This window comes from Solanum verrucosum, unplaced genomic scaffold, assembly GCF_900185275.1.
Source record: "Solanum verrucosum unplaced genomic scaffold, falcon-dt-bn FXZP01000165.1, whole genome shotgun sequence".
In the NCBI taxonomy this organism is placed as follows: domain Eukaryota; kingdom Viridiplantae; phylum Streptophyta; class Magnoliopsida; order Solanales; family Solanaceae; genus Solanum; species Solanum verrucosum.
The window spans coordinates 2,441,591-2,467,670 of record NW_026020340.1 but is presented as its reverse complement, the minus strand read 5'-3'; the positions used below and the strand labels follow the sequence as shown (position 1 = coordinate 2,467,670).

Genomic DNA, 26,080 nt, shown 5'->3' with positions numbered 1-26,080 from the left:
GAAAAGCTATATTTGCTTTTTAACTTAATATTTACATGCGATTTAATAATGAGTTGTGGTCAGAAGTACATCTTAAATATCTCAATTTTGTAAGTTTCATATTTGAGTAATTAAGTGTGTAAATCTTTTTTATTTGAAAGGTAATTAGAGCAAATCGTAGACTTTGGAACGTTAAAGTCAATTTTGTCAGCAAACTTTGCACATGAAGCGCCGATAATTACCAACTAAGTATATTTAAAGGTTTTTGTAGTTTTGTTTGTTAGCAAATAAATTAATGCAAATTGGTGTTTTTTAATGGACTGGCATTTTCAAAAATAAATATAAAAAATAATTATGAATCTCAAAAGTCGTACATTTCTATTAACTTTAGTAAATTATGAAGAAAAAAAAAGAGTACTCGTTTTGCTTGGTTGTTTGTTTCCTTATAAATAAAAGTTGTTAGAAATCGAATAATAATAATAATGACGAATTCAGCATAATCTCTAAAATAAGATTTTTAAAAATTTTGGATTGAATTAGTGTAAAAATTCATAAATTTAAATTTAAATTCTGAAACCATTTTATTCAAACAAAGAAGGTTGAACCAAGTTATAGAAAATATTTTCTTTTTAATTTCTCATGTGGTGTCTGACAGAGTTCGACTATTTTGAATTTACATCACGTGGGTTCCACTCAAAGAAAAATGCTCAAAAATGGCATACTTAAAATTCGAATCTGAGATCTCTGAGAGTAGAAAACATGATGATTCCTTCCTTGGAAAAATAGCAAAAATTCCACAGAATAAGAATATTTTAATGCTACAACCATAATGCATGCATGTATGTGAGAATTGTTTTTCTGTCTTCCATCTTCCCACTTATTAAGGAACCAAAAGATCAAGATGCCATCTTTTACATTATTGAAAGTGTTTCTAGTCAGGAATTTAACAAGAGGTGTGTAACTTTTTTTTCTCAATTATAATAAGAATATGCAAAATAAAATATATAAGTATAATAAGTAATACTAATATCTAACTCATGTACACACATAATTTGTATGCACCGGATCACCCTTCAACTAAGGTGGCTCTGCTCTTGCTTTTAAGTGGTATTAGTTGTAAACGATTTTTGCAAATGAGGTGATATCTATATATTCGATGTAATTCAATAAGAGGGGTCTAAAAAAGGTAGGATCTATGTGCGTAAACTTAACTTTTACCTATATAGCGCACAGAGAATTAGGTTATTTTCGATAGAAATGAATTGAGAATAACGACAACACAATAGCAAGATAAACATGGCTAATGAAGCATATGAAATCTCAATACAACATAATAGAGTTCCAAATTTTCAAGTGGCTATTTGTCAAATATTTCATGGAACACGTAGCTACGTATGGAAATATGAGCCAGTGTTTCAAATTGGCTATTTTTTAAATATTTCATGGACAAATTACTAAACTACACTCATTTACTTACCTTAATATCCATTTATCCCTACTTATTTCAAAAATTTCAAAAATCTCTTATTTACCTATGTATCCCGCATGTATCCCGTGCACAATGCTATGTATCCCGTGCACAACGCTTGTATCCCACATATATCCCGTGCACAACGCTATGTATCCCGCTATGTGGAATGTATCAAACCTAATGTATCCCGTGCACAACGCTATATATCCCGCAAACATCATTTTTAAGGGATTTTTGGTAAATAGAAAACTAGAAGGGATATGATGTTATTTAGTACTTATAATATGTGGTTCCTATAATTTATACATATTTCATTATTAGTTGAATAGCCCAATTGTAACTCAAAAAGGATTGGGCCGATTGAGTAATGTCTGTACTGGACCCAGAGTTCATCAACAATACAGTCAAAGTTTCACGAGGCAGTCTATTTTGATACCGGCATTTAATATGTATTCGTCTTTTAAACTTTTTTGCACGTATATCACCTCATATATGCGGTATCTCAAGTTATATATGACTGATGTTCAATCTTGTTTGAAAAAATGGATTAACTTCAGTCGTATATGTGTGGTATCTCAAGTTATATATGACTGATGTTCAATCTTGTTTGCAAAAATGGATTAACTTCAGTCGTATATATGACGAAGTTTAGTCAGTGAACTTTAGCCATATACGACTCTAAGTTAAAGTAAAAGTGGAATAAGGAAAAAAGGATCAAATTTTAACCTAGTTGAAATTCAAGCAAAATTGACTGAACTTCAATCATATGTACCTAAACTTAATTTATATGAAACTTCAAATTCAAAAATTGAATTAGATTTTGTTAAGACTAACTTTGAACACCGTATATTTGAAGATAGTCATATATGCGTAGTTTTTCTTTTATAAAAAATAATCACAAATTAAATAATGACGTCAAAATCAAATATTTGTACACTTTGCTCAATAATACATGTTTATGGTCTATACTTATTGTTGCTACATCCTCGATGCAAGTGCTTTCCAAGTATGCTTGAATTTGATTTTTAAATTGCCACAAGTCTTTTATTAGAAAATTTGATGACACTCTTCTCTATGATGACTTCGATATTTTAATCATGTCGTAATTATTGACATAGACATTTGTAGTAAAATTATAAATTTAAATTTATAAATTTCAAATCCTAGATCTATCTCTAATTTTCAATCAAACCAAATTTAAGTATATCAAGTCGAATATACATTCATGGCTGAACATTTACATCTATATACGTGTAAAGAAATGCTTCTCTTTAATGACTGCTCCTTCTTTAATCAAAGGTTTTAAGTTCGAATCCTACATATGAAAAAATCATTGATACAAAGCGCTTTCCCTCCAAATGGAGTTCTGCATAGCACAAATTCAAATACGAATATGAACTACTAATATTTTATCATATAAACCATACATTATTTTTTGACAGAGAATGAAGACAAAAATTTCTCTGACTAATAAGAGAAAATTGACTATTCAAGAATAATTTAAGCCCACAAGAATCACTTCACAATTTCCTTATTCTTCTAAACATATCGAAAAGTGTCTTTTTTCCTTTAATTATTAACCTCTTGACTTCTAGGCACTAGCCAGGAACTTCATGCACAAAATACATGATCTTTACCTAATAAAGTTAAAAAATCCAAGAAAAATAAAATAATACCTTCCACTTTTTATTTATTTATTTATTTGATTTGACTTGATTTGTTTTTGCTGGCAGCATGTACCATGGATTCATATAAACTTAATAAAAAACAATTTCAGACCTCATATAGAGGGGAGGATCTAGGAGGTTGTCATGATATTTATCTGGCAATTATTTCCCGTATATATAAGGTAATATTTTTTTACTTTTACGCATATATTTAGATTATATGAATTTCTTTAATATAAGATTAAAGATTGACTCACTAATTTAAGGGAATGAAATTCATCTTAAGGTTTTAAATTCAAACTTTATACACTACATTTTTTTTTTAAAACTCTTTAATAAAAATCCGCCACTAATTATATATACATTAAAAATTACTCCATACATATATTTATAACCAAAATGTTCAAATTCTGAATTTGCTTCTTTGTATTTTTTTCGGCTTGTGAGAAAAAAAATAAAAATGGAAGACATCATTGCTTACGAATTTGCTCACGTACATGAGTCTAAATAAGTTCTTGGCCCCAAAGAATTAAATTCATGGGTTAATTTCACTGTAAATACTTTGGGTTCACTCGAAGGTGACTCAACTATAATGACATTTTTTTCTCCAATTAAAAGCATGGGTACATTTCATCTGTCAATGGGGTCCCTTTCGTATTAGGAATTTTTGCGAAATTACAGTGAATACGTTATTATTGTTGTTGTTGTTTCATTTTTCGATAGTTAATTTGACTAATTTTAAAAATTAAAGTAAATTATATTAATTTGTATTTTAAAATTAAAACTTAAATACTCAAAACTTATACAAAAAATATTGTAAATATTTTTTTTATATCAACATGATAAAAATATGTTTTTTAAAAATATCATTTAAATTTTATATAATTTAACTCTCTAAAGCTAAATGCGGAAAATATGAAAAAGGGCTACTAAATAATTGGACCCAAAAAAAGAGAGGCTACTAAATATTTGGACCAAAAAAATAAAGAGACTACTAAATAATTGGACCAAAAAAATATAAAAGAGGCTAAAATAGATCTGCATATTAATTACATATATTTAATATTGAAAAAAAATATTGTTGGAATAATTTGGTCTTTCCCTTGGGAAACAAGGAAATTGACCCCTTTTGGTCAATAATATGCAACTATGAAAAACAATTAGATACACGTGATTAGAGAACTAATTAATAGAATTTATAATTGATTAAGAAATATAAATAGACTATTGTTGTATATTAAACTATATTAAATGTATAAAAGGTTATGCCAGTGAAGCGCAACTTCTAAAATAATCGTTATAGTCATTCCCTTGATTCCCTCGATGGCTCTGTTACCAATGGATTAAGATATTACTAAAAATCACTATTTTTCCAATTAATCTCTCACCGAAGAACGCTATGTTTCTATTCGCACATGTATTTGGATTGAATCGGTGTGAAAAGAATTATATAGAAAATTTAAAAAGCTTCCCATTATTTCAGTGATAACTTATTTTTCATCATGCATTTTTTCAGTGAGTTGGTTCAGTGGGAACTGAGTGAAAAAATAATATTATATAACACAAATTTCTAATTAATTTAAAATAATAAATCTTTATTCTAGTTGTGAAATATATTCATTATACTATCTAAAAATCATGTGACACGAGATCCACAACAATAATATATATACATAAAATAGTAAGAAATATTCATAATATATATTGAAATAATGTAATTTTATCCTCCTTTTACCTATCGAAATCAATTATTTTCAACGTTAATTTTTTTATATTATACTGATTTATAATTAGTTCACGTAAATATTGTAATAACACGTAAGCAATTACATCACTAGCAAAATATCTACCAAGTGTTCTGTATTCTGAGGTAATGGGGACCTCACAATGTTGTTACGATTCAAAAATAAAATATTTGGCCCATCCATTTATCAACTCGAAATCTATAACGTTTTTTAATCGATATGGTTAATTATATCAAAATTATATGATAGGTCCATTTTAATGGCAAATATTTGTCTTTCTTTTTTGAACCAAAGAGATAGCTATTATCCCTGCAAAATTATCTTTCAAATTGTTAAAAAACCTGACTCGATTTGTTTGGCCTCATACCTTTCTATGGATGAGACGGTTTTATCACGGAATAACTCATGATGATGTTCATATATATCAATCTATTGTATTTTCGTCACTGTTATAATTTTTAAATTTGATATATTTTAAATTTGGCTCTGATTGATTCTATATTATTGTTAGTAGAGGCGTATGAATATACAATTCAATTGAACTTGATACTTTTCCTAGCAGAGCTTAGTTTTATGTATAAAAATGTATGAAAAAAATAAATATGAATTTATAACTTTAAAGTTTTATGTTTAAAAATGCACGAAAGAATAATAGAAGCAGTTTTTTGGAAATATTTTTATCTTGAATTGTTAATCCTAAAATTGATGTCGACTTTAAGTGTCTATTAATATATCTGACCCTTTCGAAAAAAAATAAAAAAATAAAGAGGTAATTTGATTGTAGATTTGGAAGTGAGTTATTCAGGTACTAAATAATATCATATTTTGATCACATGCTTGAAAAATAGTCATATTATTACGACTTACGAAGTTTCATATTCTACATAAAATACCTTGATAAATTCAGAGGCGAAATCAAAATCTAAAACTTGTAGATTTAAGATTTCAATTTTTTTTAAGTTACTAAAAATTGATTTAATAATTTATAAATATTTAATGAATTTCTTTATATTTCTACTATTTTTTAAGGTAGATATCCTTTTGGTCTTATTTGGCGTCTTGTTTTTATAAATCTGGTAGAAAAAAAGACGTGGATAGAAAGAACATCATCTTGTGAACTCACCACAGAAAAAAAATGATTATAATATTTTATAAATGAATAAAAAGGGCTGAACCGTCATATACCACTTGTCAAAATTGATGTACTATCTTCCAAAAATATGTGGACAACTTGATTTCTTGATCCCAATCTTCCAATCGTGAACTTCATACTTACGTACAACTTATGTCGACTTATCGAGACAGATTCAGAATTTAAATTATATTTGATAGTAGAGTAAATTTATAGTTGTGTATATAGCTTTATTCCTATTTTGTAAAGATAGATACATCGTTTTCAATAGATTCATGACTCAAGTAAAATATATCAAAATAACTATCTAACACAAATACGATAGCGAAAATAGTCATGCAGAAAATAATGAAGAAACTCAAAAAATACTATAATAGAAGAGTAATATTAATAACAATATATATTTATATATATATAATTTACCACTACAGCTGATAAGTTCAGTAAAGAATTATGCAGAAGGCGAAGGTGTTTATTGCAGGTTCTTCAGCATTTCAATGAAAAGCAAAGATTTGCAATTATACTTTCCGACAATCAATTATATAACAGTAACTAGACAACACTCAACCTATTAATATTTTACCTAATTATTCTCGATATTTATATCTTTCTATTTGTAATCATGTCCGCAGTAAGCTGGTGTAATTTTTCCACCAACCCTTTAAAAGACCAAAGGTGAAAAAGACAAAGGAGCAAATGATTACTCCAAGAATAGATAATAAATAAGAAGAAAATTTCAATTTTAATTTTCTTATATTATTTTTATTAATTATAAGTTGTTTTTTCTTTTGAGTTCTCCTTGTAGACTACTATATATATATAATCACTATCAACACAAATGAATTCCTCTTGCTATCTTCCTCATCTTTTCTCTCTCTCTCTCTCTCTTCTTTTGCCTAACGAGAGAGAATAAAGAAAAAAATGTCTAGCAATGGGAAATTAATAGAAGAAAATAAAGTGCCCTTATTAGATTATGTTTCAACAAATAATAATAATTATTTAGAACAATATGATCAAAGTTTTGGTTTAAGATTTTGGATAGAAACAAAGAAGCTATGGCAAATAGTTGGGCCAGCCATCTTTAGTAGAATAGCCTCTTATTCAATGTTTGTTATTACTCAAGCTTTTGCTGGCCATCTTGGTGATCTTGAACTTGCAGCTATGTCCATTGCTAGTAATGTTGTTCTTGGTTTCGATTTCGGACTCATGGTATGTTGTTTTCCCTCTTTTATAACGTATTTTTACTGAATCAGTCAATCAATCGACTATGTTTCAATTCTATAGTTGGAAGTATTGATATGTGTGTATGTATGAATTTTCTTTGAAAAATGCAAAAGTGTCAACTTCTTGGGACTTGAATGCAACCTAAAAAAAGATTCTTGGACCACTTATGTCTAGGAAATTCTAATATTTTCTTTTAATGTATTGCATAAAATTATTGCTTTATGATATAATTTTTTGACAAACGATTCAATTGAACCCTTTTCGTTACATGCAGCTCTGCCCCCTAGCCGATCCTAATTTGCTTAGGATTGAAACACAACTATTATTGTTTGTTGTTACATGAGCTATGTACAATGTTTCGAGAATCCTACTTATTAGGATTTGATTGAACTTCTTTCATTACACACGGCACTCACTATTTAAAAGATCCGTCTTTTTCCATTGAAATTTCTCAATGGAAAAATTTCAACAACTATTCTCACTAATATTTTAATTGAACCAGTGAGAAAACTTTCCATTGAAATTCTCCAATATTTCAATGAAAAATTAATTTGTTTTCCACCGTACGTTTTCCTAGTGAGCTAGTTCGATAAGAAATAGATGAAAAAATATTATTTTATAGTACAAATTTTTAATTGATGGAAAACCTTTGTTTCTAGTAGTTTTTGCCTTTGGACCCTAATTTACTTTGGGAATTGAAACACAATTATTACTATTTGCTCTTACATGAGCTATATATACTATCTTTCAACAACAGTCCTTACAAGGGATTCAATTGAACTCCTTTCATTATTACACGCGACTCTTCCTCTAATAACCAACCCTACTTTACTTAGAATTGAAGCGCAATTATTATTATTCGTTCGTTACACACAAATTATACTAACTTATTATGGTGATTAATAAAAATAATATTATTATGCAGCTAGGTATGGCAAGTGCATTGGAAACACTATGTGGACAAGCATTTGGTGCTAAAAAATACTACATGTTAGGTGTATATTTGCAACGTTCATGGATAGTACTCTTGTTATGTAGCATCATAATGTTACCAATATTTTTCTTTGCAACACCAGTCTTGATATTTTTAGGGCAACCAAAAGATGTCTCACAACTCTCTGGAGTTGTAGTTTTAGCCTTTATACCATTACACTTTTGCTTTGCATTTCAATTTCCATTGCAAAGGTTCTTGCAAAGTCAATTGAAAAACAATGTGATTGCTTGGGCTAATTTTGTGGCTTTTATAGTCCATGTGTTGATAAGTTGGCTTATTGTGTACAAGTTTCAATTGGGAATTATTGGGACAGCATTTACTTTGAATTTATCTTGGTGGTTGGTGTTTTTGGTGTTGTTTTGTTATACTACTTGTGGTGGATGTCCACTTTCTTGGAATGGATTTAGTATGGAGGCTTTTTCTGGACTTTGGGACTTCTTCAAACTTTCTGCTTCTTCTGGGGTCATGCTATGGTAACAATTTCTAACTTTGGCTAAATTTGTAAATAGTAATAGTTACTATCACGGAGTTTCAGATTCCACGTGTGAATTACTCCAGGACATATCATGGAATTTCACTTATGGAGTTTGGAATTTTGTGACACTGGCTATTTTTTAAAGACAAAGTCTAATAATCACTATGACGGAGTTTCAGATTCCATCTGTGAATTTCAGAACATGTCATGTAACTTCACTTATGGAGTTTGGAATTTAATGTTAATGGCTATTTTCTAAAGATAGAGTCAAATAATCATTGTGACGGAGTTTCAGATTTCACATGTGAATTTCAAGACATGTCATGGAATTTCACTTATGGAGTTTGGAATTTAATGATAATGGCTATTTTTTAAAGACAATGTCAATTGATCAATGTGACGGAGTTTCAGATTTCACGTGTGAATTCCAGGACATGTCATGAAATTTCACGTGTGAATTCCATGACATGTCATGGAATTTCACTTTTGGAGTTTGAAACGCTATGATAGTGGCTATTTTTTAAAGACAAAGTCAATTAATCAATGTGACGGAGTTTTAGATTCCATATATGTGAACTTTACTGAAGTTTGGGACCTATGATAGCGGCTATCTTTTAATGGCTGAGCCAAATAGTCATTGTTATGGAGTTTCAGATTCCACATGTAACTTCACTTATGGAGTTTGGAATTTAATGTTAATGGCTATTTTCTAAAGATAGAGTCAAATAATCATTGTGACGGAGTTTCAGATTCCAAATGTGAATTTCAAGACGTGTCATGGAATTTCACTTATGGAGTTTGGAATTTAATGATAGTGGCTATTTTTTAAAGACAGAGTCAATTGATCAATGTGACTGAGTTTCAGATTTCATGTGTGAATTCCTGGACATGTCATGGAATTTCACTTATGGAGTTTGAAACACTATGATAGTGGCTATTTTTAAAGACAAAGTCAATTAATCAATGTGACGAAGTTTTAGATTCCATATATGTGAACTTTAGGACATGTCAAGGAATTTCACTACTGAAGTTTGGGACCTATGATAGCGGCTATCTTTTAATGGCTAAGCCAAATAGTCATTGTTATGGAGTTTCAGATTCCACATGAGAACTCCAAGATATGTCACGAAATTTCACTTCAAGGCGAAAGAGTTCCTTGTATATATATTTATGACTCGAACTTGAAACATCATATTATCATAATTTATTTATTATGCTTAATGGTTTAATTATTATTTTTTTGTTGTAAATGGAACAGCTTGGAGAACTGGTACTACAAGGTGCTAATTGTGATGACTGGTAATTTGGAGAATGCTAAAATTGCTTTGGATTCATTATCCATCTGGTAATTAAACTTAACTCTTCTTAATCACACTTTTTTTAAACTAAAAAAGGTATACTAGTGAACCAATAAATTATACTGATAATGATAATTGTATTAATTAGTTGCATGGTTCATCATTCTATCTTTTACATGTTCGTTTAACACTATAATCAACAACGAAACAAAATTTTCACTAAAAATATTTGATATTCAATATATATATATTTTAAACGAAAGACGTTCTACTAACAACGATTCATTGTATGTGGCTACGCCAATGACTATAACTATTAATGATAACACTACAAATTTAAATTTAACAAATGTACCCAAAAAAAATTAACTTTTGTTATCTTGTCATTATCATTGTCTTTGACATTATTGAATATTAAGATGACAAGTCTCATAGTTCTATCTCAGTCAAATTTAATGGCCAAGTATTTTTCAACTTGTCATATACAAGAACATAATAATTTATTATTACAAAAAAGAAAAGAAAATGACTAAGTTTATTTTCTAAAAACTGTCCCAACACAAAAATATTAATTCTATATATATGTCATTGTCTTATTTTTATTTTTATTTTAATTCTTGCAGCATGAATATAAATAGCTGGGAACTGATGATTCCTTTTGGATTCTTTGCTGGAGCTGGGTATGTTCAATTTTTATTCTTCCATTTAAATAATTTATTTATTTTTCTTTTATTTAAATAATTTATGAAAATATGTGGTTGTTATTGGTTACATCTTACATTTGATTGAGAAATAGGATAAAAGAAGCCACCATGACTATGTTATATTATATATATAATCGTGAATTCAATAATTATGATGACTATAAATTTGGTGACAAATTTAAAATCCACAAGTTCTAAATTTTAGCTATTGATTCACTTTTACTTACGAATATTGTAATTAAAGTCAAAATTAGAATTTTGTCCAAAGTGCACATGATTTTTGAATGATTACCTAATTAGGAGAAGGAAAGAGAAAAATAAAAATATATTAAACGGAATAGGATAAAAAATATCTTCAAATTATGTGAAATTAATACTAGTTGGTAAAAAATGTTCCTACTATTATTAATACTTGGTTTGATCCAAAATACATTTTTCATCTTTAAACGACAACTATATTTTCATCTTTTGAACGTTCAATTATATGTCATGTTCACTTTGATCTTCTCTCCACCAAGACGGAGCTAGCACATGGTGACAAATGCGACCAATTTTAGACTCGTAATTTTGATCTAAATTTTATATTTGTATTTGAATTGAAAAGTTTGTTAAATATGTATGAATTATTAATCTTTAATCCAGTAACTTTATAGGACTAGAACACTACTAAAGAAGCATAAATTAACAATAAACAAATTATATCTATAGCTAAACATCAAAATCTGTCGCTAAATGGATTATTCAAAAATTATGTTAACTACGAGTAATTTAGCAACAAAGTTCATAGCTAATTCCAATTCCTTTTGAAGTGAGATCCTGAATCCATAAGCTTAAAATCCTGACTCCATCTAAGATTTCAATTCGATGAATTCAATCATCATTTAATTTATTAGAGTTTGACACTTAATGCATGATTTAATTTCTCTCACATACATAATACATTTATATATTTCATGTTGAGAATACCGAATTCAGTTGAACCTGTTTGATGCAGAGTAAGGGTAGCAAATGAGTTGGGAGCTGGAAATGGAAGAGGGGCAAAATTTGCAACAGCAGTAGCAGTAATACAATCAACAGTGATTGGATTATTCTTTTGGATTTTGATAATATTTTTCCACAATGAACTTGCCCTAATTTTCTCAACTAGCAAACCTGTTCTTGAAGCTGTTCATAAACTAGCTATTCTATTAGCTTTCACTGTTCTACTCAACAGTGTTCAACCCATCCTCTCAGGTAAATTTTATAAAAAATTGATACTATTTATTGTTATTTTTTGTTCATTGTAAAGTTATGTTAGTTAGAGCAGTGATCAGAGGCGAATTTAATATTATATTATGAGGAAAGGGATGCAATTCAGGATTTTTGATGTAGACAGTCGAACTCATGACGTATAGGTCACATGAAGGTTACATTGCTCCAAAGCTTCCTTTTCAATCTCACCGACTCTAGATTTTGTGTCCATGATGATATTCAGTGGTATCAGACTATGTTATACGAGTTTGACTGAATTCATTATCTTTAGATCGAACTATATATAAGGGCGTAGAAGGGATTAAAGTTATGTTAGTTAAATCGGTGATCAGAGGCGGATTTAAGATTATGTTCTGCAAGTTCGATTGAAATACTTGATGAAAGGGATGCAACTCAGGATGAGATGTAGACAGTCTATCCTAATGCAAGCATTATTGATTTTTTCTACTGCTTGAACTCATGATTTATAGATTTTGTTTGTGACCATATTCAGTGATATTAGACTATTTTGTACGAGTTCGACTGAATTTATTACCTTTAGATCGAATTATATATAAGGGGGTGGGATTAAATTGTCTACATGAGTTAAATCATACTCATTCAGAACTCACTGACGTTAAATTCTGAATTTATTAAACAATTTTTATGTCTGTTTTCTTGATTTTTATTTTTTTTCAATTTATGTTTGGATATTAACAGGGGTTGCTGTTGGATCTGGATGGCAAGGATATGTTGCATACATAAATTTGGGCTGCTATTACTTACTTGGAGTCCCTTTGGGCTTTATTATGGGCTGGGGTTTCCACTACGGTGTCATGGTATGTTCCTCATATACCCTTTAATTTTACGTTTCGGTGTGCGTTACTTAAGTCGAAATTAGTCTCTCTACTTTCACGAGGTAGGGATAAGGTCAACGTACACTCGACCCTTTCTAGACTCACCCTATGAAACTACGTTGAATATGTTGTAATTATTGTCGTTGTACAAATTCTTTCTACCAAATGGTTTTTGTGCTGTATAAATTGGTAAACATGGAATTAAAGTTTATGAAAGTGAAATTTCAAAAATTTGAATATTTTTTTCATTGGTAAATGTTAACTAGAAATTAAATGTGAATTTATAGGGAATTTGGGGTGGAATGATCTTTGGTGGAACTGCAGTTCAAACTTTGATATTGGCTATAATCACAATTAGATGTGATTGGACTAAAGAGGTAACATTTTTTGTCTCTTATTTCTCATTCGGTGTTTAATATCATTTTTTGAGGACCTGACTAATTCGAATTCACATTAAAAAATTTTACTTTATTGGGAGTAAAACATTCTCTACCACCCTTTAAGTATCTATCGACGCAAGCATACGATGTTTAAGTGTGAATAGAGGCCAAAGACACTTTACCTTGTTTTTTGATCGTATACATATAGTTATTTTTTAAGTGATTTAATAGTAAAAAATCTTTTTGTTGGAAATGCAGGCAGAGAAGGCTTCAATGCATGTAAGGAAATGGGACGATGTTGGTCACTTGACTTCATAGAATTAGCGACGAATTTTGCTAAAGTATTATGATGACGAAAAAAAAACAAGAATATTGGATATTTTATATCGAAATTTTGTGCATTAATTTAATTTCCAGTCTAATTATGCTTGTTGTAATTTTTCTTTTCTACACAAAAGTGTACTAATATATGTATAAATTTTAAATGAAGTTGATTGATGGTGTGTATTTTTTGTATGTTGAAATGTAAACATAGAAATCGATTGATTTTGATTATATGAAATAGTTGAAAGATTTTAGGTTCGAGCCATATAATTTTTTTTTTGAGAAGCAAACAACATTTATACTAGAACGCTCACGAGTTATTAGAACATTCGATTTAAATAGAGGAAGAAAATTAAAATAGAATTATGAGAACTCGTCAAATGGTCATGGACCCCACCTATTGTTTTATGGTTTTTGATTAGATGCTCATATTCTTTCCCAAATGAAGAAGAACAAGAAAAAGGTCCAAACTTTTCATTTTTGGTCAAATTTCGTCTAGTAAGCTTCGAGATTTTACAGATATTATTGAAAATCGTCATTAACCAATCACGCGAAGTCTTAAGGCTTTTGGACTTCAATATTAAGGCCCAATAATTTCCCACATCATTTGGGCCTTTTTCCACAATAATGGTTAAGATTACTTTATAAAATAGTCAAAATCTAGTACATCATCATAGTCATAAACATAGAAAGAATGGTCAAAACAGAAAGTGGTCATCTTTCTCAAATCTTGATCTAGTAAAATTATGTACTAATTTTATAATCTTAATTGGAAAATGTCAACAAATTATTTTATTAATTCTTGTTTGGCAACTTCACAAATCTTGATTAACTTGTTCCAATTAATAATTCTTTCTAGTAATTATCCTTTTTGTACAAATTCAACCTTTTGACTTTTGAGGTACAGAAATAAATTATGTTTTTTTCTTATTCCTTAATTAATTAATTGGTTCTCCTTTGTTATTTTATTTTATAGTAAGAGAGAAAAAAGAATATTGTCTGTTTGTAATTAAAAAAAATAGTTGGCATTGACATCATTTATTTGTAGTACAAACTGTAGTTGTACTGGGAATCTAGAGACATCAAGTTGTTTAGTATTATTTATTTATTTATTTTTGATAATTATGGTATAAAGGTCGGTTTTCATGCGTGTCGGCTAATTTTACGGGATTACAGGATATATGTTAAATCCCACCGTCAATAGGTACTAAGTAATTTACCCATCAAAATTAGAATCTATTGAAAAATATCACCTTCTACTAGCAACAAATGCTATGTAACTCTGTTCATCAAGATTACGATACATATGAAAAAATCATTTAGTGCTCTTGTCTATGCTGAAATTTGAACCTTTTTTTATCACCACTTATATATATTTTTGGGTAAGTACCATTGTAATAATTAATTTGCTTTGACATCAAAATTTGCTTAATATAAAGCATACACAAGTTGGTAAAGTGCTTTTATTGCTATGCTAAATATCTTGAGCAATTGGACCATATTATTATGTACTTCTATGGCACCACTAGGCTTTCATAATAATAGTCTGACTTAATATATAATTGCAAATATATAGTAACTGATGTCTAAGTCATGAGAAATAAATAAGCTTCCCCTTTCACAAATTTATACATTATGCTACTTAGATTATTATTTTTTTTTTAAAATAGTAAATCAAAGTAGGTCGCAATGTTATATTTTAATCGCCCAAGTAGTAACTTGGTGCTCCACTTCTCTGGCATAACTGAAAGATGAATCTAGAATTTGAATATGACAAGAGCATCACCTAATTAGGGAGGATGAACGTTAGTCGAAGCAATGTCTAGAGACACACCCCCTGACATAATTCAAAAGTTAATATATGCATGTGCACTATCGCTCTTTCATATGGATCCGCCTTTGCTAGCGTTAGTTTATGTGAAGGCTTAAAGCTTTTTTTCTTGCTCCAAAGTTTAAAAAAAAATCCGATTCCATAGATATTTAACATATTAACGTTGCTAACATACTATCACTACTAGTTGATCATATCATTCCATAAAGAATTTCTTAAAATATACAAATAATATGAAATGTTTATATAGAGAGACAATCAGACAAATACTTAATTTAAAATTTGATTAATTCAGATTTTTTAAAATAAATAATTTTTTTTTTTGTGTAAGACAAAGTTCTTCCAACGGTAAAAACGTCAAGGGGACCACCATATTGTTCCAATAGTCGAAACAATTCATCATGCAATAATATAATACACTGACAAAAAAGCCTCAAACATTCTCTTTAATATAAAGTGGCAATTTAACGGTTCATTTTTTCATCATTTCTCCATGCACAAAAACATAGGCAAATTTATAATGGAAAATTCATTATGAAAGTAATTACATGTATATTTTAACCTTTTTCATAACATAAATATTTGATGTTGAAATCACCATTTAAGTTAATTTACAGCGCAAGGAGTTAAAGATCTTACATAGCTAAAGTTCAATCATTTTTATCTTTAGCTTTCATCGTATGTATTAAATTCAATACCTTTTATTTGAAGCTCATATACATATGGATGAAAGTTCAAACATTATGTCTAAACTTTAGATATGTAAAATCTTAAATATCAAGTTTATTCGAAATAAATAGATAAACGATGAAGTAGCTTTGAAGTAGACCGACCAAGACTCTTGATTGAGTCGGTATTTATCTACGAGAGGCACAATCACTCTCTTGCCACGCCTTCACTCATGAGTTAGACTCAATCACTCTTTGAATTTAGAAAATGAACTTCCTTCACTCCATAACCTTAACCTTAGATTTCCTTTCATAAATTTTCGATTCATTTTATTCTTCTAAAATCGAGTACAAATTAACTACAATGTCAAAAATACGCATTATAGAGAGAACCATAAAATACAATCAAAATCCCAAATTGGTATACACGTACCATATATTATATACACAAAAATGTTTGTGGGAACATATCAAGATTTAACACTGTCTAACATATTGTTACACATAATAACCAAAAAAAAAAAAAACATCCAATTTTTTTATTTGTTCAATTTCTTCCTTCAACAATCATAGGTAAATTAGTCATCTCATATCTCCCTGACGAAAACTGAACCGAGTCACCAAATTTGATGACCCGGTTATTAAATCGAGCTGATTCGCTCGATTTTTCGAACGTAATTAACTTACGTTTCGAAAAATCGACCTTCAAATCATCAATTTTTAAGCTCAATTCGGATACCGAACACCATAATAACTCCGTTGATGGCTTTTTAACCGAAAATAAAACCGATAATCTCTCTTTACATCCTTCTAATCTCTTCAAAATGAAACTCAACTCAACCGAGTCACCGAAGCTCAAACAACTGAGCCGTTCCTTGACCTCACTGAGCCGGATTAACAACTCGTTCACCGTCGATAAGTAATCGGAGCTCAGTAATCCAATCACTTCGTAGAGCAATTTGTTGCCGTCGAGTAGTAGCGAATCCGGCAATTTTACCGTTTCTTCGATCAATTGAACTAACGAATCCACGTCTCTGATTAGATCTGAGTTTAAGAAGGTGGAGATTTTTTCATCTGTGTTACACGAGGAAGACGAAGAGAGAAAATAGCCTAAAATTCTGGAAGTGTAGAGTAGAGATTCGATGTATCTGGAGTAAAATCGGATCCAGGCGGAGATTGTGAATCTGGATGCGGTAGCGCCGTCGCGGAAGGCGGAGAGTTTGAGGTAGTTACGTCCGCCGGTAGACGGAAATATGGAGAGTTGATCTTGTAGTATGAACGGTCCGCGTTTGATGATTTGATGTATGATTAAAAGGCATTTGAGTGCGACGGTTGAATCGCCGGTGCGGTGGAGTCGGTCCATGATTATGACGATAAGTGAGGAAGCGGTGGCGCGTGAGCTGTCACCGAGGGTGAGAAGGGAGGAGATGTGGTGGTCATCAGGTGGTGATGACGGCGCGTGAGTGGTGGCGCGGAGGACGGCGAGGTGGAGGGAGAAACTGCTTGGTTTAGAGATGAAAGCGGCTTTGGATTGTGAAGCTTTGTCTTTAATGGCGCCGATGAGATCTCTGAGAGTTGTTATCTTTTTTCCCATTTGATGGAGAAAGAGAAAGAAGTCGAGTGGAGACAAAAGAGAAAAAATGATGAAGGAGAAAATAAAGAGTTTGTATTATATTGAGACCATATTATATAGTCTACAAATATAATTTTGTCAACTTTTTTACACTAAAAAAAGATTAGTTTATATGCTATTGTATCAAGAAGATACATAAAGTATTAATTGTTTCGTGATTGTCATATCTGACCTATATATCAAGTGTTTGCATTATTTTATATAAATAATCATCAATTATTCATCGAAATATAATTATCAAAAGACACGTGACAATTTAAGTTGTTCATAAAATTTCGTCTATAAGGTAAATGACTCATTAGTTTTCGACATATTTTGATAAATACTTTTGTTAGAAAACTCACAAAAAATGTTATTTCAAGTTTTTTTTTTTTTTTTTTTTTTTAGTTTTTTACCATTATATCTATTTTATAATTAATAATTATTATATATTACAAATTATACGAAAAATACTATCAATTATAATTTTTCTCATGTCAATTTAATGAAAAATGCATGTTAAAATATAAATCAAAATTCACATAATTTAACTCTTAAAACGGAAAATATGACAACTTATTTGAGACGAAAAAAGTACATTTAATGTGACCATTTTTTTTTGGTTTAAATTGAACCATTTAAAACCTTGATAATAGTAAGTAATTAATGTAACGGGTTAAACGTGAAACAATCAAAGTGCATGTTTGTTCTTCTATTTTGTTAAAAAACATGACAAATATTTAAGGAGAAAAAGAGAGTTTGTTTTTATGGTTTGAATAAATCCTTGATTAAGGTCTAATTATTATGGTTTCAAAAGCTTTTAGTATAAGATATTATAAATATTATTGGGACCATATTATAGAGTTCCCTATTATAATTTTGTCAACTTTATAGTATTGGTAGTGGTTTATACTTTATATGGAAATTATTAATGGACAAAACGCAAAATAATCCCTTTTTGCTACTTGGCAACACACGAAAGAGACTTTGGTCCACTAATAATCTCTCCGTCCCGATTTAGTTATCATATTTTATTTTCTTCCATTTCAAATTAACCGTTACGGCTTTTGTTCTTCAAAAGTTCATTTAATACATTAGATTAGATTAATTTAATATTCTATAATTAATTTAACTCTTAAAAAGGTAAATCTAACAAGTAATTTTGGACAGAGTTAGAGTTAATTAAGTACATTTGATCTGACTACTTTTTTTGGTTTTATTTAAACCATTTATAACCTTGATACGAGTAATTAAATGTAATGGGTTAAATGTGAAACAATTAAAGTGCATGCCTTTTCTTCTATATTGTTTAAAAGTATCACGTAAATTAGAATAGTGAAATACTGTATAGTTTAAAGATATTTCTTTGTCTTAAATGAAATGTCATTTTCTTATATATGAAGAGTGTTAGATTAAACAATCTACGAAAATTAATTATGTCCACCTACTTTCTTATTATTCCTTTGGTGTTTTCTATTATTTTATTTTCTTGAATAATTGTGAGACCAAAAAAGATAAGAAACTCTGACTTTTCTTCTAGTAAACTTTAGATAATGACCGTTTTAAAAAGTCATAATGAATAATTACTTTGTTAATAAACAAACATAACTTTATTTACATGTTCAATACGTAATTATGACTTAAAAACAAATACGAATTCTAAATTTGATATTTAATAAATATAAATAGTATGAAAAAAAAACTACTAAATTTTCAAAATATTGTCCTATTATGTGTCCCTCTTTTTTTGGGATTTTTAAAAAAAATGTATAGTTTTTGAAAATATTTTATATACAATATTATACAATGTTATACCTTAGGGAAAGTGTACATCAACCTCGTATAAAGTGTATAATAATATATATATACAGAAATATGATTTTAATCGTATGTATACACAAAGTATATATGAACTACATGACGTAAAAATTCAAAAATAAACTTTGAACGTAATTTTTCCTCTTTTTTTTTTTTTTTAACATTAGTCTTGCCTTTCCAAAAGATTGAAAGATTAATGTTATAATTAAAGTTAGAAAATTACCACACACAAAAAACTATAGAGTATAAATTATTCTAGACACTAATTTAATATTAGCAATTCAAGAGATTCTCATCGATCAAGAAATAAAAGATAATTAGGTGTGAAGTATTACATTTATAGTTCGGAATTCTGTATGAAGTATTATTTAAATAAAAATTATAATAATAATATATAATTCAAACCAAAAGCAATAAATACATTCAAACTCACTTCAATTAAATACATATATAATAACAGTAAATCATGACGTATTGAGCAATGAGACAACGTTGATGACACATAACACTAGAAATTCATGGAAATATGTTCATCGATCGAACCATAAACAAAGATAAAGTAGTATTAATGCAACTACATTCTATCCCCAAAACATAAAAAATTCGATACGGACAACTTCTATCGTTAAATAATAAAAATTTGTCGTTAATTGACAAAGTGATAAGTATATATGAAGGTCTAATACAAATAAAGTCAAATACTGAAGTTTTTCATGTCATTTTGTATAATTATAAAATCACGCAAATTATTAAGTGATAGTTTACTGACGAATATCGTAACTAATTTCAACTATTTTATATTTTAAATATCTAAAGATGAACACATACACATAATGAAGGAGACAAAAATAAAGAAATTTATTTCAACATTTGACGATGTCAAAGTTCATTTAATATATTGTACATATATATACCCTACTAATTTGTTGTCACTTTTAATTGTTTATACATCTTCTATTTCCCCTTTTGGACCACATAAAAAATGGATGAAATTAAAGATAAGCCAAAAAATTCAAACAACTTCATGGTGGGGTTATAAGGGGATATTATATGCTCCCTATGTTTCACTTTATAAATAGGAATTCAAAGTACGAAGATCAAATTACGTAATTATTAGATGTGAATTTAATTTGATCATAGATATTTTAAATTTTTTCAAAAATTTAAAAATTTCATTAGAAGTAATGTAAATATGTATATAACTGTCTAGATATTTTTAGATTATATGCTCCCTATGTTTCACTTTAGATTTTTTCACTTTAATTTGATCGCGATCTAAATCACCTCAAGCGTCCTCACGAGTTTGTCCCCTTAGGCTTTAACGTAAAAGTTGCCTCAATAGTGAAATTCTGAACTCACCCCTTAGTTGACCTCATGCCTTTCTCCTACCATCTCGATGTGGAATTCACCTAAAACGTCTATCATAGTGAACTTCCTTTCGTGTTCAAATAGCTATTTAAAGAAATACTATTTTATCAAATATGGTTGTAATTAAATCTTAAACTATCACAAGCTATTTATTAATTTTAGTCATTACTATTTTAGCTTGTTGGTATTTGTCCATGTTTTCATAATTGTTTAGTTGGGTAATCAACATTTGTTCAATATTTCCAATTGGAAGTAGATAAGAAATAAAAGGTACTAACTCTCATTTTGATTTATTATTTTTATTTCTATTCAGTATCTCTGCGGCCCGGCCGCCAATCCAAATTTGCATCAAGAAGTCTCACTTTAGGGGTTAAGGAGTGTTTCACCAAAGGTGACTCATCGACTACATACCTAAGACTCGAACTTGAGACTTATGATTACAGATGAATGAACACTTGTTACTTCACCGCCAACCTTTTGGCGGTTCTCTTGTCGATTTTCAAGTCAAGCTGGTGAATATTTAAATCTTGGAGTTTTAATTCAATTAACAAAAATAAAGTTGGTGATTGTACTAATCAGGGTAGATTAAATGGAACTTTCAAGGAACATTCGTACTTAATTTTATTTTTTTAACATATTGTTTCACATTACAATTTGCTAATTATAATAATAGTAATTATTATTTGGCAGCACACCACAGTTTCTATGATGGTCCAAGTTGGTATTTATTAGAACGAAAGTAGTCAAAAATAATAAAAGTCAACCAAAATAACAAAAGTACTATGATACGATCACCAAATAATATCATAATATAATTCTATGGTATTATTATAATACATACCTCTTAGATATTAATACATCATCCCCCCCCCCCCCTCCTCCCCTTCCCCTAGTGGTGTTATGGAATTGAACTTCTTATTGCGGTCAAATATTGAATTCGATATTTGATGGATAAAGTTATTCGATATTTATATTAGTAGGAAGGTGATAAAAGTTCTTAAAAATTAATCAAGGTTTACTTGCTATTAAACTAGAGTTTACCTTGAGCGCACTAAAGAATAGCGACTGCGGATTTCCTCGTCAGAGCTAATAGGATTAATGGGCTTAGGTCCAAGTGAGTGGCCCATATCAAGATATTACCAAGTTTGTTATCTCTTTTTGGGCCTAAAACATTCTCTTTTTTCTTGGACTAACCCAAAATAGTTTCTCTTATATTTCTGTTGAAGTTTGGCATATATTTGCCTTTTTCCTTTTGGAATTTTACTTTACTATGGTACTATATGTTACATTCAAATAACCATATGTTCTTTTTACTCATGGTACTATATATTACATTCAAATAACCACATATTCCTTTTACTCATCAAAATAATGTTTTTACAACAAACTAGATTGTCAAAAAGAGATACACTTATAATTATCTTAAATTCATGGTTCAAGCTCATGACACATATTATCTGCTTTGGCCCAACAAAACTCACATATTTGTCCCTTGTGTATGCGGTATGTGTTCATTGACCCCAAAAGCGTACGTTCATGCTATGTACACTTATTTTGTGCCTTATAAAACTCTTTACTTTCTTCTCTGATTTCATTGAAGGACTCATCGAAGGTATCATGTTCACCCCAACCTTTTTAGAAGCTTGTCAGTCCTTCCCTCTGACTCATCCTCATTAGTCATCAATTTGTCCTCCATCATAAGCATCATACACTTCACCTTTTTAGAAGCTTGTCAGTCCTTTTCTCTGACTCACCCTCATTAGTCGTCGACTTGTCCTCCATCATAGGCATCATACACTTCACTCATGGACTTAACGTCCTTGCTGAGATTTACTCCACTTCTGACACCATATTTGTCACGGTCCAAGATAACACTATCAACCGAAAAAGGAGCGTGTGGATATGAAAAGTTAATGAATCAAAAAATAGAAAAACAGATATTGACATGGCACATCATGTTATGTCACAATGATAATTAGCAAAATTTGTAAGAGGTGATCAAATATGGATTCCGACATGATCCAAGAACAAAGCACAAAAAGAAAAGAAAAAAAGAACCACAACATGTGCTTACCTTTTATTTATGTCTAGTGCCTATCTTCTAAATATATCAACTCTTTTGTCTTCTATCTATGTCTCTATTTCTAACATTATATTTGATGTGAGGAAAAATAACCTGTTTATTATGCTGCTTCATTATATTGTTATTTCTAAATAATATATAAGTACTCCGTCTGTCTTAATTCAATTGTTCTATTCTAATTTGACATAAAGTTTAACAAAGTAAAAAGATTTTTGAGTCTTACGATTTTAAATATGTCATATGAAAAGTTATAATTAAAGAATTGTCACCTGACCAATTTATGTTAAGTATATACACGTCTTACCTCCAATTATTTTATTTTTTTAAAATAAACTACCAGGTGTTCAATATTTAAATGTTTGATTAATTTAAATTCATGCAGAATAAATCCACTAAGGAGGGTAAACACTTAATTCCCACATGACATGTTTTTCATTTTCAGTACTCGACCGGTGGTTTAGTTATCGTTTGATAATAGATTTTGAACATTTATCTTTTATTATCCGTTTAATCATGAAATTTGATCTTCAAATATTTTCAAGTTCTCACAGACAGAGTTAAACTAGATTTTGGGTTTTAGCGACTTCCACTCACAAATTTCAGATTTTTTCTAAGTAAAATGCATGTTCTAACACAACTTCAAATTTCATAACAACTTCAAAAATACAATTTTAAAATTTCAACATCAAAATTTCTGACCAAACAGTGACATAGATTAATCACCTAGACATTTTGGTTGATTTGGCATGCCTCTACCTGTAAGTAGAATTGTCAATAAGGGTTAGCCAAGCCTCACGGGCCAAGAAATTTGATGGGCTAGGGTGAACCGACCCTTCATTTGAAAGGGCTTGAAAATGTTCAACCCAACCCAACCCTAGAAGGGCCTCGAGCTGGGGCTGGCCAGCCCTTCTTTTGCTCTTATTTTCAAACTTAAAATTCTATAACATCAAGAAAATGAGAAGATTTTCAAATCAAATGTACCAAACAATTGTGTTGTTTCAATATAACACTAGCAAAAACTCTAGTGTGATTAGCATGTATCTAGGATACTAGATACGCGAGATACATGAATTTGGTATGATACATCCCAGATACACGAGCAAGATAAAAGAGTGACGAGCGATATGGGAGGGAGGCGAGGGTGTGGGATTTGTCTATGTATCCTAGATACATGCAAATCCACTTGGATAGAGTGTATCTAGAACAAATTACACATATTAAGTCCATGTATCCTGAGATATATGTATCTGGACGCACCAAAATCTGGAAAATTTCGTAATATTACAACAAATTGTGCATCTAAATAATTAACTCATACACTAGTAGATTTCTGTAAGTTACTCTTAAATAAATAGTTCTAGCCCATGAACCGACCCCAACCCGACCTCAATCAAGCCTCAAGGGCCAATGATTTATAAGAGCCGGACTTATAAGCCCTAGTTTTAAATGGGTTTGAAAAAATTTATTTCAGTCATATCCCAATCGCGAGTTAGATTGGACCGACCCCATGGGCTAAACCCATTTTGAAGGCTCTACTTGTAGGGATGACAAATGGAGCAGGGTGAGACATGATACTTGGTTAGTTGGTTTACTAGTGAAGTTTACTAAATATTCCAACCATAGTGTCAAAAACTAATTCATATATATATTATTATTTTTTGTAATTTGGATGATTTTAAAGTAATTAAAGAGACAATTAATTTAGTGATCCTTTTTGTTTCCAAGACCAAATTATAATCTTCCTATCTTGTCAACTTATATTATGAATGAAAGTTGTGAAAAATAAAAAAAGGTGAAGGACATTAAGTGGAGAAAGCCAGGCTATAAAGCAACTCATAAAATCAATTTTTTTTTCCTTTTTTATTTGTTGCTTTCCCATACAACATGCAGTCTCTTCTTTGTCCAAAAAATAATAAAGTAAATAAAACTAATTACAAAATGTATTTTGTTTCTATTTGCTAGTGGTTAACCAACTCAGGACCCATATATTCGACAAAAAGTTCACTCTGATGTGTTCATTTATAAATTATTTATTTATTATAAAGTTTAAATCTTGTACATCATCATATATTGTCTATATATTTATAGACCAGAAAAACATGAAATTTGATAGGCTTAAAAGATATATTAGTAATTATTACAACATATGTAAAAATTATTTAGATGTATATTAATTAAACTATTTATTATTCGACAGAACATGATGCAACTTCATATTATCGAAGACACGATTCTAGATAGAAAGGAGTGGAGGTCGTGTATTAGTGTGGACGGCTAGTAGGGAGTGAAGGGGTATATGTCTTGTCATGCGCAGGTTTAGACTTGTCAGTGTTTTGTCGTGTATTAGTCATACCCTTATAGTTTGTCATATAATGTGTATTATGTTTTGATTATCACACTATTTTGATGTTGTTATTGTTTCTTCTTGTAGGCTTTATATTGTCTTTCTTATTATTGACTATGTTTTTTTTTCATTGTTTTTCTCCTTTTACATGGGTTTGATACACTTGATGAGTCAAGAGTCTTCCATAAACAGTCTCTATACCTCGTTGAGATAGTGGTAAGGTCTGCGTACACTCTACCTTCACAGACCCTACAGTGAAATTCCGCTGAATATATTATCAGTAATATATATAGTAAGAAATATGTAGAAGAGTAGCAGTTGAACAGTTGTAAATTATAATATTATATTATATTATTTATAATAATTTAAGGACTCAATCATTAAAAGGTCCGGGAAATTTGGGTTGTTATGGCTGTACGGTATTTTCCATTTTTTTCCCTTTCAAAATATAATAAATATAATTGGCACTATTTATTATAAGTGCGATCCAACTAAAAAGGGAATTTAATTCATATGGAAAAGTTTAAAAAAAGTCATAATGGTAAAAAGAAAAAAAAGATCTAATTTTTCTTGACTACATGCTATTTTTTTGTTTGGACATTGTTAAGGTGGAAAAATGGTATTGTATAATACAATCATATTTACAAGAAATTAAGACGTATATTCATGACTCATTATTACCGGACAATATATCAATTATTCATAAATTTTAATATATACGTATCGATTTTTTATTTAAAACTTATTATGCTATAATTTTTTTTATTTAAAGTGTTCAACTGACTATCTTTTACCACATATGGCTACGCAACTACCTCCAAGGTACGTTAGCAACAATTGATTCATTATTTATCTACTACTATAAATTTTGTGCAT

General features: G+C 29.6%; 3 protein-coding genes across 4 annotated transcripts in view; 2 read left to right on the top strand and 1 right to left on the bottom strand.

The window, feature by feature from the left end:
* The window catches only part of LOC125837217 (histone H3.3), a 193,867-nt gene that overhangs the window by 26,592 nt on the left and 141,195 nt on the right, over nt 1–26,080 (top strand). The window lies entirely within an intron of this gene.
* LOC125837185 (protein DETOXIFICATION 27) overlaps nt 6,835–26,080 on the top strand; it is a 226,157-nt gene continuing 206,911 nt past the window's right edge. The window contains exons 1-8 of one of the 2 annotated variants that reach the window (XM_049516331.1): nt 6,835–7,203; nt 8,144–8,685; nt 9,946–10,032; nt 10,609–10,665; nt 11,684–11,922; nt 12,640–12,758; nt 13,064–13,153; nt 13,415–13,516. In XM_049516331.1, coding sequence (XP_049372288.1) covers nt 6,916–7,203; nt 8,144–8,685; nt 9,946–10,032; nt 10,609–10,665; nt 11,684–11,922; nt 12,640–12,758; nt 13,064–13,153; nt 13,415–13,474 — 1,482 coding nt within the window. In that variant the 5' untranslated portion in view covers nt 6,835–6,915 and the 3' untranslated portion in view covers nt 13,475–13,516. Of the gene's footprint in view, nt 7,204–8,143; nt 8,686–9,945; nt 10,033–10,608; nt 10,666–11,683; nt 11,923–12,639; nt 12,759–13,063; nt 13,154–13,414; nt 13,664–26,080 lie in introns of those variants that run through there. The other variant, XM_049516332.1, reaches the window with a different exon arrangement.
* LOC125837188 (putative clathrin assembly protein At4g40080) lies at nt 16,383–17,629 on the bottom strand. Its single transcript, XM_049516336.1, has one exon. It carries the CDS (start codon nt 17,571–17,573, stop codon nt 16,527–16,529), a length of 1,047 nt encoding a protein of 348 aa, XP_049372293.1. The 5' UTR covers nt 17,574–17,629; the 3' UTR covers nt 16,383–16,526.

Coding starts and splice junctions, on each gene's coding strand:
- LOC125837188 (XM_049516336.1), bottom strand. CDS start 17,573: ATGGGAAAAAAGATAACAACTCTCAGAGATCTCATCGGCGCCATTAAA.